Genomic DNA, 21872 nt, shown 5'->3' with positions numbered 1-21872 from the left:
TATATATATATATATATATATATATATATATATGTATGTATGTATTCACATAGTGCTTCAATATTCTTACGTTTGGTATTTTGTAGGCACGGGAATACAAATCGTCCGTATAAAGAACTCCTATATATATCCAAGATGATTTTTTTTTAATAATATTAATAATTTTATTATCGTTATCATAATTTTTATATAGAAATGGCATTTTATAAGTAAATTGATATAAAATATCATAAACACTTTGTGTATTATCATACAATAAATGTTTTTCATGCTTAGAAACTAAATTATATATATTCTGCTTTTTGAAACCTATTTTAGATATGTTTTTGAATAAATTATTTAAGTCATTTTCATTAGTTATAATATAATCTTCTGAATTTCTATTAATACCTTGAAATTCAGAATTTATTGTATTCTTTTCTTTCTTTTTGTTTATACAAAAATATAAACATTCACAAGGGAATTCATGATATTCATTTTTATTTATTATAACTAATTTCCATATATAGTTATTATTTTTTGTTCTTGTTTTATAAAATATTATAATTTCTGAATGTAGATCATTGTATATTTCTATTTTGGAATTTTTAACTTCATTGAATTCCTTTTTAAAATTTAAATTTGCAAATAAATATTGATACAAATATAAAAATGATGTGGTTATATTTACATTTATACTAGTTGTATAAAAGTGAATATTTAGGATAGGAAAATATTTAAATTTTTCTTTTATATAAAAATTAATTGTAGTTGGATTAATTATATTATCTTGAATATTATACATATTATCATATGTTCTTAAACCAATTTTAAATGTTAAATTCATTTTTATATAGTTAGGCTTTTTTATATTATTATCTTCATCTCGACATGTTTCATAATAATTATTATCGTTATTTGATATACTAGAATTAGAATATGATATATCATACCATTCATTGTCCGTATATCTATTACTAATTACATTTTTTGCACATTCATTCATTTTATTATCTTTATATAAGTCTTCAAATTTCATATGTTGCAATTTTTCATTTAAATAAAATCTTACACATTCATTTTTATTAAAGAAAAAAAATTCATATTTGTAAAGACAAGTAAATAAATAATAATTTAAATCATATACATTTAATGTTAATATATTTTCTTTATTCAATTGGTGTATTTTTAAGCATATATTATGTATATCTACATTTATTTTTATTTTCTTCTCCTTTTTATTAAAATCATAAAATTCTTTTTTTTGATCTAACAATTTTTCGGATTTATTATTTAAATAAATATCTTCTAAGTAATTTATAATATTACATTTTAAATTATCATTACTATTAATACTATATGTATTCTTTTTTTTTATAATATTTTTATCATAATAACTTTTTTGACAACTTAACTCTGAATTGGTAATCATATATTCATTATAATTATAATTATCTATATTTTTTTTTTTATTTTTATAATTAAAATCATTTAAAATATTTGCATCACTCCAATTTTCTATCGTTCGTTTTAATAACTCTTTTTTACTTTTGTTTCTTTTTTTTCGATAATTTTTTAAGTTTATTCTTTTTAATAATGATACACAATCATCATTATTAATCATTCCTCCGTATTCTTTTTTTGTTTTTCCTTTTTTTTTTCCCTCTCTTATTTGTTTATTCATATAATTTCTCTTCTTTATTATCTTACGTTTACCTTTTTCATATTTTAATTTATAAGGATGATAAAAATAAAGTAAGAATTTTATTAAAAAGAATGTTATGTTATTTTTATCCTTATTAAAACTATTTTCCTTAAACATCCCTTCCTTCTTAAAATTTTCTGTAATTTCTTTTTGTATAGAAATGTTCTCATTGATTCTTTGATTTGTATTTAAAATAATAGGTACATTTTTTGTATCTTTTTGCAAAGAATGGTATTCTTGACTAGTTTTATAAAATGCCTTAGAATTATTATTTGTCTTCTGATTTATATGAATATCATTCCATATATCATTTGTGTGTAAAATTTTGGTAAATGTAAGGAAATAATTATAATGAAAATATTTTTTGATATTACATAAATAATATGCGAATTTATTATACTTAGAAAATACAAATAAATAATAAAGTAAATTCCTTATATAATTATTATTATATGGATAAAAACAGTTTAATAATTTTAAGAATATCAATCCATGACATATAATATTTTTTTCATTATTAATATTATTAATTATTAAAAATATCTGATTATATAAATTATATAAGTTTTCTTTGTATAATTCTATTTCTATATATTTTTCTTTTATATTGTGAATAATTTCAAAATATTTCCTATTCGTATTTTCTAAATTAATCAAAGGTTGAATTTTTATATAACTATCTACCATCTTTTTATAAATATTCATATTTGATATAAGAAAACGTCTACGAGCATAATACAATGTATTTATATTGTTATATTTATATTGGTCTTCTTCCCAGTTATGTTCATGTATAGTTTTTCCTTTAATTAAATTATATAGATTACCTTTCATTTTTTCATTTCCTTTTTTCGAGGTATCCTTTATATGTTTCCTTTCTTTATATGTATATTTATCTTGCACATTAAATATTTCATTTTTATTACTAAATGATGTATATAATATTTTATTATCTTTATTAGTACATTTTTGACTTTCCATCTTTTCTAATTTTTTAGTATTCTTTATACTATATATTAACTTTTCCCTTTCCCCTTCCCTTTCTGTGTCTTTTGATTTGTTCTTTTTATCTTTACTAATTTTATTATTTTGTACATTTTGTTGTTTCTTCATTTTGTTCATATTCACGTATTTGTAATGTCTATCATTTTGGTTGCTACTAATAATATCTAAATTATTGTTTTGATTATCAGAATAATATATATCACAATGATTATTTTTATGGATGTATTTATTTTTGTTCATTTGAAAGGAAAAATTTCTATTTCCTTCTATTTCCTCTTGGTACATATATTTATTTTTATTTATTCTATAAATCTTATTTTTACCCATTTGCTTCAATTTATTATAAATAATATGATTCTTTAACATCTTAAACTTATGCATACTTTTCAAATAAATGTTTTGTATCTCCAATTTTTCGCTGGACTTTTTAAGCAGGCTTTGATTTTTATTCTTAAATGGGTGAATATATATATTTTTGAAAAAAGAAAAATAGTTTTTATAGAAGCTTGCAAAATAAATATTATAACGGAAATTATTATACAATTTATACAACTCCTTTATATTATCAATAGTAATATTAATTAATAACTCTTTGAATATTATTTTATAAGACTTTTTTACTTCTCTGGATTTTATCATGAAATAAATATTGTTCATATTTAAAAACCATTCATTTTCTTCTTTAATATTCGGCATAAATATATTATTATTTTCATTCAAAAATATATTATATTTATCTTCATAAAGTACTTTTGTCTTATATGTTAATAAGAACAAAATATTAGAACTGTTTATATTTTTGCTATTATTATAATAAATCGAATGTCTATGGGATTCATTAAATTCATCATTTGTATTATATATTAAATTATTCCTGTAAAACATATTTTTATTTACTATATCCTTTTTATTTTTCCTATTTTTTATATTTATATATTTTTTTTTTCTTGTTCTTTTCTTTTCATTATCATTATCATAATTTTTATTGTTATAATCGTTTTTGTTATTTATACACATTTTCTTTTTATCTTTCTTTATTTCATTCTCTCTTTCTCTTTTTAATTTTTTATTACAAAGCATAATTTTTAACCTTTCCATTTGCTTCATTTCATTATAATATATATCGTAAAAATTACTGTTATCGTAAAACAAATATTCTAACTCTTTCTTTAGTTGTTCTTTGTCATTATTATTATTAATACTATTAATATTAATATTATTATTAATATTATTAATATTATTATTATTATTATTATCATTATTATTTCTAATTGCATAAAAGCTACTTCTTGATTTTATATGATCTATATTTCGGTTCATATAATTCAAATCAAATATTATGGAATCATTTATAGACGATTTCATATTTGTTTTTCCTTTAAATAATTTCAGTTTATCATATATTTCATTAAATGAATAACATTTTCCTAACATAATATTAAAATTATTTACTTCAGATTCTAAATAAAATAAATGTTCATTTTTCTTTTCTTTATGATTTATATTTATACTAAATATTATAGATAAGCAAACATTTCTTTTATTTTCTTTAAGGTTTTCTTTTTTCTTCCTTTTTTTCTCTTGTTCTTTTTTTCTTTTTCTTTCTTCCATCTGTTTCAATTTAAAATATTTTCTTCTTCTTCTATAACTTTTTTCATTATCTATAATTGTATCAAATAGTTCGTTTTCAAAATTTTTCTGAACATGATTTTCTCCATGCATATAACGACCATTATCAAAATTATTATCATATGTATTATCATCATGATTTGTGTCTTTTAATAAATAGCATAATGAATCATCATCATCATCATCGTCGTCTAAATCATGTTCATTATCATAATTATTATTAGGATCGTTTCCCTCATTACTCATAAAATTATTATTAGAATCTATCTCACTCACCATTTTAGATTTATTTAAATCTTCTGATTCCATTTCTATCTTGTCCATATCTAGTGTTATCCTTTTTTTACCTTTATAGGTATTCTTCAAACTATATTTATTTAAGTTCATTTTTTTTATACATTCTTCATTCAACACTTCATCATTCATTGATCGTTTCCTTTTAGCTAGATAAAATATTTGTTTCCTTATCTTTTTATCCATAAAAGTGTTATTATAAATTTTGGATTTACATAAAAGTTTTAAAATATTTAAATTATTACTTGAGTTACTAGAACTAAGTGATTTTATTCGTAATTTTTTTACAACCTTCATTATTTCACCTACTTCAGTATCTATACTACTTGCTTGCTTTCTTCTTTCATCTCTATCTGAATTATCCATTTCTTCACTGATTGTTTTAATTCCTTCATATGTATCCTTATTTGTATATTTCTTCTTCATCACCTTATTATTATTTTTTTTCTTTCTACTTTTTTTTAAAAAATAACTCATTTTTATATTTTTATTTATATTTTCCTGATTATTATACATAAATAAATCATCTTGTATAAACCATGTTTCCAATAAATTAATTTTCATGTTGAAATTTATGGTCTTCTTGAAATAGGCTTCTTTATTTTTTAAACAAAGATATTTTTCATGTGTTATATTATATTTATACTTATCATGTTGTTTTAAAAATGGTTTCTTTTTTTTATGATTAAAGTATATAGCATTAAGACTACCTAAAGAATGATCATCCTTTTTTTGTTTTTTTTTTTCTTTCTTTTTATTACTTAATAATAATGTTTGTGATAATTTTCTAGTAAAAAATTTTTGTATAGTTGTTTTAATCTTTTTGGATAGTCCATTATTAGCACGTCTTTCTTGTGTCATATCCTTATCATCCTTATTATTATTCTCGTTTGTAAATGAAAATGCACTGTTTTTGGTTTTTTGATACTTTATGCTACAAATACTATTTGTTTCTATATGTTCATTATTTTCTTTAAAATCAACATAATGATTTATATTTGATGTTGCATTATTATTATTATTATTATTATTATACTCATTATTATTATTATTGTTGTTGTTGTTTTCTTTATTGAGTTTATTCATATTATCCATATGAAGACTTCCTTTTTTCATATTAACAAATTTCTTATTCTTTTTTTTTGGGAAAATATTATCATTATTATTGACATATATTTTCTCCTTGTCATAATTATTTATTATTCTATGATTACTTAATCTTTTCATTTTTTTTTTTTTTCTTTTTATCTTCTTTTTCAACATTGATAAAGTGGATAACCTTATCGTATCTTTCTTATATCCGTTAGTGTTTGTTTGGTATTTCTCCAAGTGTCCACTCATATAATAATGTGAATATTTTCCTTCTTTACTAAAGTTTACTTTCTCAATCGGATAAATATAATTGGTGGTAAGATTAAACACATTTTCATTCGATACATAATCTAATATAGTTTTATATTTTGAATAAAAATATAAGAAGAATAACAAATTATTATTAACAAATGCTAGGAAATAATAATTCTTATCATTCAGTTCTTTTAATGATATATTAATTCCTGCTGTATGAAATTCAAACTTATTTATAATTAAATATTTATAATTAATTTTATTTTTATAATAGAAGAGCTTATCTACGTAATAGTCTAAGGTATTACTATTACCTACCATGTCTTCCAATTTATCATTTTCTTTTTTTTCATTTTCTATGTTTGAAAAATTAGTTTGTTCATTATTAGAAAATTTTGACGTTGTATTATTATCTAATATAATTAAACTGTTTTTATTATATGAATTATCACAACAATCACTTTCTTCATATTTATCATATTCAGATTGTGTATTATTTCGATGATGCTTCAAAATCGAACATGTTTTAGAGTCTTCTTTCTTAATTATATTATTATCAATGTCATTGTGATTATCATAATTATTATCATCACTTATAAGTATATTATTATTATTATTATTATTATTATTATTTTTTTTTTTTTTTTTATCATTATTTATATGAGTATCATCTAATGAATATCCTTTACGATTAAGATATGGCACATTTTCATTCTTCCCGTTTTTACACATGCTAATATAATTTCGCAAAATATTATTATATAATAACAAACCCTTTTGGAAATTATCCACATTTATACACGAATTTAGATAACAAAACGAGGAACTAGAAACCTCAGGTAATATAGTATATACATATAAATAAGAATAAAAACTATTCCATAATTCTACAGAAAAATGTATTAAATCCATTGTTGTTTTATTATGAATAGTAAATCTTGTATTTTTTAAATCTATATGAAAATTTATATTCTTCATATTTTCATATGCTATAAGATAAAACTGATTATTATATATTTGATTTTTTAAATTTTCCAATATTATTTTTCTTTTCCCTTTTCCATTTCCTTTCAGTAATATTTTTCTTATATATAAATATTCATATATATTTAATATTTTATTACATAATTGTAAATATTTTTTGGAAGCATTATTTTTTATAAATAATCTAAATGGTGAAATATTATTACATATATTTATTTTATTATAATCATAAATTATTAATTTATTTAAATATAATGACAATTTAAATCCTCTTTGAAATGATGGTATAAAACATACAAAATTTTCTATATTAATAATCCATTTATTATCTTGAACAATATTATTTAAAACTAATTTATTTCGTCTGTTTTGTGATAATATATTTTTATATACCTTTTTAATAAACTTATAAAATTGTCTTTTTATGTTTTTCCTAATTTTTCTATCATGATCATTCTTAATAGTATTTCTCATTATATCATTGTAATCATTTGATAAAGAATTATGAATATTCATAAAAGGTTCATTATACATATTTATATAATTATTTTTCTTTTGTTTCTTTTGGCATAAACTTTCTTTTGTATAAATGCTATCAGAGAAGCTTTTACTTTTTTCATAATAAATTCTTTCTTCATTCCAGTACTTGTATCTTTTATTTATTTTGTGTAACATGTTATAATTATATTCATTCATGGATTCATATCTTTTTCCTGCATTACCAATTCCTTCAGGATTATTATTGTAGTATCTTTCTTGAGAATTATAAAATAATACTGAATTTAGTGAAGAAGAAAAAATAGAAGATGTTGAAGCGCATGAAGTTGATTCATAATAATTTGACAAAGAAGAGCTTGGATAACGACGATAATGATTTGTATCTTCATTTGATTTAGACGAATTTATAATCATATCATAATGGTTTATCATATTTTTATTATATTGTTTTGACAAACTAGAGTACGCATTATTTATATTATCCTTAGCAGAACTCTCATTACTTAATGTATTAAAAATATGATTGTTCAAATGGCTAATATGATTGTTATCATTTTCTTTATCATAGCTATAATTAAAATTACTTATACTATCACTAGTCCTATTATTATTTATGGTAGTGTATGTATGTTTGTTTGCACTGTTGTTTATATTTCTTCTTGGATTTTTTTTTGTTTTACTTTTTGTTCTCTCTCTTTTATGTATCTTTTGACAATAATCATCCTTATCATTATACAATTCTTCTAACAATTTATGCATATAATTTTTGCTTTGTGTTGCCATGTTCTTCATATAATTTGTTTTCAATTTAGAAAACTTCATTTTAAATGTATGAACAAATATACTTAAAACATCATGGAAATTCAATTCTTTATTTATATTATTACATATAATAGTTGATGACATTTTTATTGACATTCTTTTAACCCTATTTGGATTAATTGAGATAATATAAAAAGAATTATTATATGAATAATTAGTAAATGCATTATATATGAGATAATTAAAATCATTGGAAAAACTCTTATGATCTATTTCTTCATATTTAAAAAATTCATTGTAATAATTTCCACTCTTTTTTTTTATATTTTCATATTGTTCCATAGATACATAAATATATTGATTATTATAATATGGATGTACATGATCAACATATAAATATTTACTATCATATATATAAGAACAATCAAGAATATTAATATCTATATTAGAAATATCCAAATTTATTATAAAATTCTTTTTAGTTTCTAATTTTCCTATAATTTTTTCACAAATGTTATTAAGTCTATTCATAAAATTGTATAACTTATCTTGTTTTGTAAAAGGTGTTTGTCCAAAACATTCTTCTTTCTTATTATGACTCTTCTGCACGTCAATGTTATTACAAATATTATTATTATCAGCATATTTTGATGTATATCCTTTTTTCTTACCATATCTATTTTTCCTAATAGAAGGTCTTTCATATATACCGTTTCTTCCATATTTTATGTCTCCATATATTTCACTATTATTATTATTATTATTGTTCACATTCATATTATGCTTATTCATTAAATCATTATTGTGTTCATCAATACCCATTGCATGATTGTAGTAACATCTGATATTTTTATATTTATGTATAAAATAAGCTTTGGTCTCTTTTATATCACATAATATAAGATTTTTATTTAAATTGTTAAGAAAATAAAAATTGATTGTAGATAAAAAATATGGATCCATATTTAAACTGGATGAATAAAAATGAATATAAAAATGGAATCCTTCATTAGTACACTTTTTTTTTTTGTTTTGTTTTTTCTTTAACATTTCATATGATACTTCTTTTTTTAATGATATATAAATATGATTCTGTTTCCACGAATTATAACTTATAAAATCTTTTTTATAAATTAAATAATTATTCAAGCTGTTACAATTATTACTATTACTATTACTATTACCATTACTATTACCATTACTATTACCATTACTGTTGTTATTATTATTATTATAAAAATGGAAAGGATAAGAAGACAAGTTGCTATTATCATATAAGGAACATGATACATTTAAAGGTTTTACATTATCTTTTATTACTTCATTTTGCATAACATTTTCTATATTATCTACATTATTATTATGTTTATTTTTATTACGATAATTAAAAATATTTTGTACAATTTGTGATTGGAAAAGTTGATAATATTTTTTATTTCCTTTTTCTTTTAAATCATTTGATAATTCCTTTGGAATATTACTATAACTGTAATTCTTCTTCTTATTATTATTGTAATTATTATTATTATTATTGTAATTATTATTATTATTATTATTATTATTATCATTTTTATAATATTTCATATTTTTAGGTGCTTCTTTCATATTTATTATATTAATATTAGAATTATTATAATAATCCCTTTTCTCCTTAATTATATTCTTATTAATTTTATTTTGTGTTCTATCATCATTCTTCATATCTTTAAATATATCCTTCTTCAACTCAAAACTGTACTTCTGTTCATATTGTTCTTTTTCTGATTGTTTTTTTTTTAACAAATGTAATATATACTCTTTAATATAATTATCATTCAAATTATGTTTATTTTTATTTCCAAATAAATATTTACACATATGTTCATTTTTGTATAGTTTGGATAAATATGGGATGCTTTCCATATATTTATTTATCAATAAACATTTATATATATTTCTGTATGTCAATGAAATATTTTTATAAAATACAGGAACATAACAACATACTATAGAACCTTTCCTTTTATTCAGTTTCATAAAATTAGAAAAGTTAGATTGTATTCTATTAACATTATACAAATGATGTAAATTAAATTTATTAAACCATTCAAGATTATATAGTTGGTTTATATATTCGATAAGTGTAAACTCATTTTCTATTATATAATAATTACTTACAATATTTTTATAATTCATGTGTTTTAAATTATTATTGATATCAAAATAATTTATATTAAAAGAATTATTTTCATATATGTCTGATTTTTCATAGATCGTATTTAATATGTTAGAATTTTTATAATTATATATCAATGGTTGTAGATATATTTCTCCATGTTTTTTATACTTTTTCAAATAAATACAATTGAACAAATTTATATTAAATATTGATATAGTACAAGAAGATAATTTCCATCTATTCTTTTTATTCATTTGGATATTATTATCTCCTGATAAGGTATCATAATTCATCTTAACATTATTTTCAGTATTATTTTTATTAATTATAGAGGCATTTCTATTATCAGAATGTGTGAATGATATATTTTTATGTTCATCATATGACACCTTTTCATATTTTCCATTTTTCTCATAATCCAAATTATTATTTCTCTCTTTATTCAATCCTGAATTATTTTTATTATAATCTATATTATCATTTAAAGATTTATTATAATCATTATTATCTGTATTAAATAACCCGAAAAATTTTTTTGTTTTCTTTTTATTCTTCTTATAATTATTTTCCTGACCTACTTGGAATACATCAATTGTATTACTATTCCATTTACCAAATTTTCTCCTTCGAATAGGTAAAGATTTAAAACTAAATAAACTAAGAGATCTTTTAATACCTTTAATTTTTTTACTAGCACCTTTAGAAGTATTATTATGTATTCCTATAAAATGTATTAAGGAATTAAAACGCTTCATTATATTATTTTTAGTACTATATTTATTTTCACCATTTTTCTTTTTATAATTTAATAAATAACTAATATAGGACCTTTGCTTATAATCATCTTTATCTACACACATAGAATTCATTTTATTATCATCGTCATTTTTTGTTAAGAACTCACCTTTCATTTCATTATCATTATGTGGTATAACATATAAATTATTAGCATTTCCATCAATTGATTTATGTTCTGACGATTTTTTCACATTTTTAATCATATCATTTTTCAAATAATTTCTCAAATTTTTAATATTTTCATAATATTCTTGAGAATTGTTTCCATAAAGAATATCATAAGATTTTTTATTTTTATCATTAATATTATTACAATCAATATCATCTATAAATTTTTTCCTGTTGGTTTTTTTATATACACAACTATCACTAGAAGAAGACATTCTCTCCATTTTATTTTTTACATTACTCTTAAATGGTATTACATATTTGTTCTTATTATTATTTCCAATACATTTTATATTTTCCACGTACGTTATTTGATTAGAGTTAATAGAATGTTCTACATCATCTTTTGTTTTGTCCTTTTCTTTATATGGATTCTTAAAAATTTGTTTTTTTTCTCTTTCCTTATCTAAATTATTATTTTTGTTATCAGTAGAATTATTTAAAATTGAATTCATATAATTTGACAAATGTCTATTATATTTAGCCCGAATATTATTCTCTACATCATTATTATTTTTCCTATTTTCTTCTTTTTTCTTTTTTTCTTTAATAAAATATTGAGAATTATATTTAATATCTACTACTGTAAGGTGTGAGATAACATAATTACAATTTTTCATGAGCATAATATAGAAAAAAGGAAAAAACGCCATCATACTTTTTTGTTTGTCTTCTATACACATATAATCAAATTTAAATAAAAAGTTTAAGTTTACATTATATAAATCCTTATTTATGATTCCTACATGTTCATGATTATCTGAATTCTCATTTTCATTTTTATCACAAAAATTAGAACAACTATCAATTAAATTGATATAATCATTCATATATGTATCTATATTAAAGTTCTTCTTATAAATATATTTAAATCTATGATAATTCACAAGATAACATATATTTACATTTTCAGAAGAAATAAATATTTTAATATCTTTCTTATAATTGTTACTACCTATATTATCACTTAAATTTTTATTTCTATTATCATACATTATATTATCGTTTACTATATTATTATTATTATTATTATTATTAATATTTTTATTATTCATTTTATTATCATACATTTTCTTCATTTTATGTTTCGCATATATATTATTATAACTAGGAATTTTTTTTGTATCACTATTAATAGCATTAGGAATATCATTTACTCTTTCAATATGATCAGATTTTTTTCTTTTATTTTTTGCCTTATACAATTTGGGATATTTTTGAATACAATGTTTTTTTTTTTCTTCTTTTTGTGACGATATGTTATTATTTTCTCTATTACTTAAATTATCATCTTTGTTACCATACAATTTTAAGTCATAACATGAGTTAGAAAATTTTCTGAATGTTTCATAAGAATTTTCTTTTGGATAATCATCCTTGTTAATATTATATTTAGTACAATCATTTGTTTGCTTATGATTCTTTATATATTCTTCCTTGTCCATTTTATTTTTTTCATTTAATTCATATTTATATTCATATTCAGATTCAGATTTATTGGTATTTCCTTCGCTATATGGATTATTTTTCATAATTGATCCATGCATAATATTATTATTATTAATAATTGTTTTTTTGTTTCTATTATGAGATATATAAGTGTTGAAATTTTTATCAAATGTATTTTGTTTCTCAAAAGAACTTGTCATATTATCATGATAATACAATTTATTGTATAAACCATTATTATTAATTTGTTCATTTATTTTTTCATTTAATAGTTCTTGTATAGGATTATCTTCTCCTACACTTTTATATGTATTGTAGTCATAATAATATTTACTATTTTTTTTTCTTTTTTCTCTATATTCTTCATTTTCATACATATCATAGTAAAATGTGTTATCACTTACACCTGTATAATCACCATTTATATCTTTAATCTCTTTATTCTTTTCCTTTTTACATATATTATTTTCATTATTATTATTTTGTGCAATACCCTTATTTCTCATATGAATTTCTTCATCATTATTATCATCTAATATACTATGTTCAGAACTGTCACATATATTATCAATTTGTTCGATACTAACAAATTTGTCATTATATAATTTTATCTTCTTCAGTTTATTCCTTGACAAAAAGTGAAGAGTATATTTGTCTATAGATGTATATGATTTATTTTTGTCATATATATATCCCTTATTTTCCAAATGAGGATTGGTATATTTAGAATTTATTGCACTTCTAAAATTGTCATATTGGAATAATAGAATATTTAGCTTTTGTTTCTCTTGAATATATGTCAAAATATAATTTATCAGGACATTACTAAATAATATAAACAATGTAGAACTATAAAAAAAGTAAAAGTTTGATAAAGATATTTTGATAACTTTTTCATTTGTCCATTTATTTATATGAATATCAAAATGAATTTGTGGTTTCACATTTTTATAATTCATATGATAATCATCTATATATAAATCAAACTTTCTCTTACTTAATATACATATATTATTATCAAAAAAAAAAGAATTTTTTTTACTTTTCTTCTTTTTCATATTGCATTTCGAAACACTGAAAAGATTACTAACTGTATCGGTTAATATAATATATTTTTTACATGTTTTAATAATATTATCATTTTTTTGCTTCTTTTCTTTATTTCCTTTAGTTTCTTTAGATAATTCAAAGTGTCCTTCCTTATCATTTGTAACATGAATTTTGTGATTTTTCTTATCCGTAACATATTTTACATTAAACCTTTTTTTGCATATTTTTAGTATATAAAATATATAAAAGGATTGTATTTTCATAGATATATTTATACCATTATATAAGCGACATATTTCACTCATAAAATTATTTAAGACAAATTTAAACATTCCTTCATTTCTATTATTTATACTTATATTCATTTTTTCTATTAACAAAAAGTATATTTTCTCTTTAATATTATTTTTGCTATTTAATGAATCCATTTGTGTAATAATATCTTCACTACACACATTATTATTATTATTATTATTATTATTATTATTATTACTCTTATTTATAAAAAACAAGTCTTCTTCATTAATCGTTTCATCATCATAATTTATATGCTCAAAGATAAAAAGATCTATTAAATTCAGATAATTACAATTTTGATAAAATTCCTTATTTGCCTGTTTTATTATATTTATACGATCCATTTTCATATCAATATATTTTTTTATTTTTTGTGTATCTTCTTTTTCCTCGTTATCTATAATTTTATTTGTTTCTTTTATTAATATCACCTCTTTTTCGCCATTGTAATTATATGTACAATTGGAATATTTATCAATATCAGAATAATAGTTTTCAGAATATTTATATGAATAACTATTAACATTATAATAATCATTATTACTTATAAATGTATTATCTATACTAGAATTGTATTCCCTATCTATTAAATGTGAATAATTATTCAAGGAATTATTATATATTGAATCATTATTCATTCTATCATTATTAATAGAAATATTATTTATCGAACTGTTATTTATCGAACTCTTATTTATCGGAATGTTATTTATCGAAATATTATTTCTCGAATTGATATTTATCGAACTATCATTTATAGAAATATCATTTATCGAACTGTTATATTTATTACATTTCTCATTAGACAAATAATCAGCTGAATTTCTTTCCATAGTATTAAAAGAGAATGTGTCCTCTGTATTATCAAGAATATATTTATTCTTATCATTTCTAATACTATTTTTTTTTAATATATCATTTTCTTTAAAATATAAAGTATCAAAACGTTGTTGATTATATGCATTTCTTCTTACAATCATATAAAAAATTTCTTCAAAATCTTCCTTATTATATAATATTTTTTCATGATCTAATATTTTAATTACTAAATTTTTTATATACCTTTCATAATTTTTATTTGCTTTAACAATATTCATATTATCATCATATTTTTTATTATGAATCATTTGATTTTTTTCACCAATCATGTGATTTTTATAAAAAAAATTATCCAAAATCATGTACAACAATTTATTTGTTATATTAAATTTTCTTAAATGAGATGTATTTTTATTATTGTCTATTAGAAATTGTTTAATTCTATAATACTTCTTTAATCGTATTTTTATTAATTCTAAATGATCATATGGTATCATATATTTATATACAGATAATAATGATATACATACCTCATTCAAATTACAATTAACTATATCAATTCTTAAGGAATATACATTGTTATTCTTTTTTAATTTTAATGATTTAATATATAATAATAATTCTTTATTTTTAACTGTTTGATCTATATTCATAGGATACATGTTCTTCCCATCAATATAATCTGAATATTTCTTTTTCTCTTCTTTATATATTTTATTTGAATTATTACTGTGTGATGTTTTATCATTAGAAGATTCTCTAAATTCAAGTCGATTGCATGCAACAACAGAATGATTGTGTTTATTGTTAATAAAACATGGATTGAATAATTGCTCTAATTTAATATATTTTGAATGTAAATAAAATAAAGAATCTTCTTTATCATGGAAAAGGAAAATATTTTTCAACTGAAAACAAAATCCTATAGATAATAAACTAGTATTTTTAACCTTATGCATGTAATTATTATATTCCATATATTTTTTCAAAAATGTATAATAACTATTTCTCATGAAATAAAGAAAGTTACTTTTTTTTCTTTTTCCTTTATAGAGTAAAAAGCTATTATTCTTTTTGATATGATATACATTTTTTTGTGGTACAAACAAATTATTTAAAATTAAATTATGTATATTTAAGACATTACTTTCTTCATTTTCAGCAAATTTAATAATTTGTTTGTTTTTACAAAGAATATTATTATGATTGTTTATGTTAAAAATATTTTCAACATTATTATCGTCTTTATCAGAACGTGTATGTTCCAATGCAGATGAAATTTGGTCACCAAAATGGTTATCATTTGTATATCTTCCTTTTTTAATATTTTTCACAATATTAACATTATGATTTTTTACCTCTTTCATATTGTTAATATTAGGTGATTTATAAAAATTCTTATTTTGTATAGAATCCTTTAACTTTTTATTTCCATAATTTTTTCTTGTTTTTTGTTTATCTTGTACCTTTTCCTTTTCATCCATTTTGGACTTAAAAGGATCCATAAGTATAGAATGCTCAATGAAAATTTCCCGACTATACATAGTTCCGACTAGTTTTTTTTTTTTTTTTTTATTTAAATATGATTTAATATTAACGAGTTCGTTATACAGATAAGACGAATGTATAAAATAAGTTTTTAATTGTTCAATACATACTTGAACAATTTTTTTTCTGGTATTACCCATACTTAAATATAGAGTTAAAGCTTCAATAACATCTTTATCTATTATATTATCATATTTAAGGAAAATTTCTAGACATATATTATTTTTTGGTATAAAATTCATTATAGGTATAAGATTATTTATATTTATAATATATTTACAAATATATATATCCATTTCTCTAATATTATTACTATAATCATTTATAAAAATCATAGTACAATTAGGTAATTTATTAATTTTATTATATATTAATAAATCAAAATTCGTTCCTAAGATGGTATTATAATTTGATTTATTATTTTTAATGGAATCATCTTCTCCTTTATATTTCTTTCCTAAAATAAATTTCCAAAATCCTTTTTTATTATCTGTCTTAGAATCAACATTATTTTTGTTATAATTAATATCCTTCTCATGTATCATTTTGTTTTTATTCATATTTTGTTTTTGAGAAATATATTCATTTTTAAAGCCTTGTAAGTTTTCGATTGGTATTTTTTTTTTGTCCACATTATTTGTATCTATGTTACCATCATCTATATATTTATACTGCATATTGTCATTAACTTTGTTATAATTATTAAAAAATATATGGCACATATAATCTTTCTCATAATAATTATTATTATTATCACAATTAGTATCATTATATTTATTATAGTTGAGGTTACTCATGTACATATTTTTATATCTCCCCTTTGTTGTGTTATTATAATATTCATTATAAAATAAATGATTTCTCCCCTTCTGACCAGCTGATCTCATATAGGCTTCTTTTTCTTTAGTCGTTATAATATGACTACATTTTTTATTCTCCTTATAATTAACTGTATTATCATAATGTTCTATATTATTATAATTATGTTCATAATGCATTTTATAATTACTACATGTACTATTAGATCTCATTATGTCACTTGGTAAATTATTATTTACTTCATGGTGTATATCTATATTGTTTGTATTTTTTCCTAAACTATTTAAAATGGAACCCTTATAATTTTTCTTGGTTTTCTCATAATCATAATTTTGATTAATATTATCCTTATAATTTTTATCATTTATATCCTTATTATAATTATGTCCATTTTGTATATCGGGGGTGATAAAATTTTGTTCCAGTAAATATTCCTCATTAAAATTATATGGATGTATATCATATGGATTCATACATTTATGACTAATTTCATTATATACACAATGATTTTTTATACCCAATTTTTCTATTAAATATATTGGACAAAATTTTTTATTTATAAGAAATTTTTTATTTCTTTTAAAAAGTACGAATAAAGAATGAATATTAAAATTATGCATATATATAGCATATCTCTTTTTCATAGATGATAATTTTTCCTGTTTAAATAAAAATGAACAACTAATATTATAAGATAAAAAACATTTATTATAATATATTTTATTATTATTATAATGATTCAAATTTAAAGGAATATATGTAAAGTTAATTTGTGGTAAAACTAAATTAAATAACATATCATGAGTAAACCATCTATCAAGCTTCTCTAAATTTTCATCAATCATATAATTTTTTCCTTTTTTATTCTTTATAAAATTATAAAATAACTTTTTCCACTCACCTTTCTGTATATTATTAAAATATTCTTTACTATATATCCGTTCATCTGATAATAATCTTAATTTTGTTAATAAGTGTATTGGACAGGAAGCTTCAAATTTATTCATGAACTCTTCAGCATATTCATCATAAATTTTTGAATTCTTTTGATTGAATGTTTTTCTATATTCTGAATATTTTATACATTCTTCTATACTTGGGACGATATTAAATATTTTCGTACATCCACCTTTATATAAATAATAGAACTCTATATATTTTATAAAATTGAAAAAAGCATTAAAACATTCGCTAGTAAAATTAATTTCTAAATTTTCATAATTTGATATATTATTGAATGTAGGAGGAACATCATTTCTAAATCCATTTTCTATAATCAAATCATAATCTATTGATATAATTTCATTATTAATATTATTAACGTTATGTTGTTTTGGATCATTATATACAGGGAAATTATTATTGATATAATAATTATTAATATTACTATTACTATTATTATTTTCAAAATTCTCTATATTATTATCATTATGTTCAATATTAATATTATACTTATTATTTTCATCCATTGATACTTGTTTACTAATATTGTAACAGTTACATGACTTTTTCACATACATTTCATCTCTTGGTGCATTGTTCAGATCATGTTCACTATTATATTCTTTGTTATGTCTTAAAATACACATTTCAACATTTTTAAAATATTTTATATCTTCTTTTAATTCATTTAAAGCTTTTATATCGTGTTTCTTAAATATAACATGTAATTCTATTCCTTCTTTTGGAGTTATTCTGAATCCTGTATTGTTTTTTGGAATTTCAAAATAGTACCGTTCTTCTTTTTTAAATGAACTTCCATCTGAATAACCTTTTTTATATATATTTTTTATCTTTTCTTTTTTCTTCATTATATCTATTTCTTTCTTTCTTTTTTTCTTTCTTAAGGATCCTACTTTTATTCTTTCATTCATTTCATAGTCACTAAATGAGCAATATTTGGCATTTCTATTTTTATGTAATATTTTACTTTGACTATTTTTCAGATGAAGTTTCAATGGTTCTTTAAGCGAATTTGTGCTTTCACTGAATAGTTTTTCAATAGCTGTGAGAAACATTTCGTCTGAAAAAATGGAAGCAAATGAAAAATGATTATTATGCACATTTTAAATATATTATATATATATATATATATATATATTATATAATGTATACACATATTATTATATAAAATATAGTGACCAACAAGACGTTTGATATATATATATATATATATATATATATATACAAATGTAACAAATTTTACCTTGAACGGTTTCACTTTTATTTTGAGATTTATCATGTTTTTCTTTCGAATTATCCCTTTTACATCCCTTTTCCTCGTTTTCCTTCTTAACTCTCTTGTTATATTTGATTTTTTTTCGATATTCTTTATAAATCATATGGATACCTATTAATCGTATCCATATATTAATTAACAAATTTTTCTTAATATTTTTTTTCTCTTCTTCATTTAATTTCATTTTGTATTTACTTAACTCATCAATTTTGAAGCTTTTTACAAAAAATTCTAGAGTAAATGGTTTTGTATGTATATGATTATCAAAAAATATTATCTTAATATTTTCTGCAAATATTCTTAAAGAATTAATTAATTTTATAGGGAGAGCTTTTAAAAAATTCTCTTCCTTTTTTTCTTTAGATATATTAACAATATCCCATTTTCTTAACTTTTTTTTTTTAACTTCATATTGAGTATTCAATGTTTTATTGGTGTTCCAAATACTCGGATAGGAAAATTTTACCACCAGAAATATATCGTTTGCATAAATATTTATTGGACTGATATTACTGGAAAATATAGAAGACCACAAAAATTTTATGCGCACATTTTTAATATTAGAATAAATAATTTCCAAGGGTAAATCAACTAATTCGAAAAATTTTTCAGGGAACGGAACATTTTTAAGTATTATCTATACAGTTAAAATGTGTAAATATTATAAGCATGTATAAAAGAAATGTTTACATTGAGGTACATATATTTTAGGTTTTTTTTCTTTTTTTTTACATATAATGTAACTTATAAAATAAATATATGCACATCATATATAATATAAGAATAATATATCTATATATCTATATCTATATATACATATATATATATATATATATATATATATATATATATATATATATATATCATATAGTTGTGTCAGATAATCACGTAAAATACCTCGGGAGAAGTAACAGAATTAATTGTCAAATTCTGTATAGCATCCCATTCTCCTAAATATTCCTGTCCATATATTTTAATAAATTGGTTCACAATATTTTTTATCATTTTTCTTTTCTTTTTCACATTATTAAATAACAAATTGTATCAGATAAAAAGAACGTATCTTCTCCAAATTGTTCAAACAACATATATACCAAGAAAAATCAGAAAAAAAAAGCAAAAAAAAAAAAAAGCAAATAATAACAAATATGAGAAGTTAAAGTATAAAAATAAAAACAAAATGAATAGATAAATAAAATAATAAATTTAAGAACGATGATAGAGTGATAAACTTGCAACTTTTTTACTATAATATAATAAATGTAAAAAAATGTTCATATCATAACAAAATTCTAAAATGTATATATATATATATATATATATATATATATGTGCATATTATTAGATTCAAATAATTACAAATTGAACAATGATATTTCAAAAAAATATAAACCTTAATTTATATATTTATTTATCTATTTAAATATATACATAATAAAACTATAAAAATTTTAACATAATAATATGCTGCACAAACTAATGTCTTCTGTATTCATTTTAAAAAAATATGTTAACTTTATAAAAATAAAGAAATGTAAAATAACCAAATGTCTAAAACATATATATATATATATATATATATATATATATATATATATAGACGTTATAATTCAAATATTGGTGCTTATATAAATTCAATTGTTATATAACCCAATATTTCTAATATTTGGACAAATATAAAAATAACATATTTTTTTATAAACATATAAGCCATAAAATGAATAATTAAAAAAAAAAAAGAAAAAAAAAAGTTGAAACTGTAAATCAAATCCATTAAAATTGAAAATTTATAAACAACAAAAAAAAAAAAAAATAAATAAAATAAATAAATTATATAAAAATATATTTCATAATATATCTATGTTTAAAAAATATATATGTAATTATAATATACCAAGAATTTTTAAAACATGAAAATATTTTAATTTATATGTATTATTTTCAAAATACTATATATATATATATATTTTAATTTCTAAAAAAATTAGAAAAAAAAAAATATAAATAGGGATATTAAAATAAAAATATCATTTTTTATAAAGTTTGAAATATTACATGTGTACTATATATATAATATAAATATATATATAATAACAAATTATACAAAATAGTAGAAACATAAAAATGTTTATATTTATATTTTCTATAATGCGTTAACATATTTTAAAAAAGTAAAATTATAAATACATCATTCAGCATATATATAATTACTAAAGAAAAAATAAAATAAAAAAACAGAATAATAACAATTTTTTATTTTCCATTAATAATTTCCAAAAATGTACATATATTTACATATATGCATAAAAAAAAAAAAAAAAAAA

The 21872-nt window shown here is 19.4% G+C and overlaps 1 protein-coding gene across 1 annotated transcript in view; it reads right to left on the bottom strand.

Annotated features, from left to right (window-relative positions):
• PRSY57_0521500 (hypothetical protein) overlaps nucleotides 1–20553 on the bottom strand; it is a gene marked incomplete at both ends in the record, with an annotated part of 28502 nt that extends 7949 nt beyond the window's left edge. Inside the window, 3 exons of the mRNA XM_012906283.2 lie at nucleotides 71–19332; nucleotides 19516–20185; nucleotides 20446–20553. Coding sequence (XP_012761737.2) covers nucleotides 71–19332; nucleotides 19516–20185; nucleotides 20446–20553 — 20040 coding nt within the window. The remainder of the gene's footprint in view (nucleotides 1–70; nucleotides 19333–19515; nucleotides 20186–20445) is intronic.
• Nucleotides 20554–21872: the final 1319 nt, after the last annotated feature.

This window comes from Plasmodium reichenowi, chromosome 5, assembly GCF_001601855.1.
Source record: "Plasmodium reichenowi strain SY57 chromosome 5, whole genome shotgun sequence".
Lineage (NCBI taxonomy): Eukaryota > Apicomplexa > Aconoidasida > Haemosporida > Plasmodiidae > Plasmodium > Plasmodium reichenowi.
Note: the sequence above shows the minus strand (reverse complement) of the source record. Positions and strands in the feature narration are given on the sequence as shown.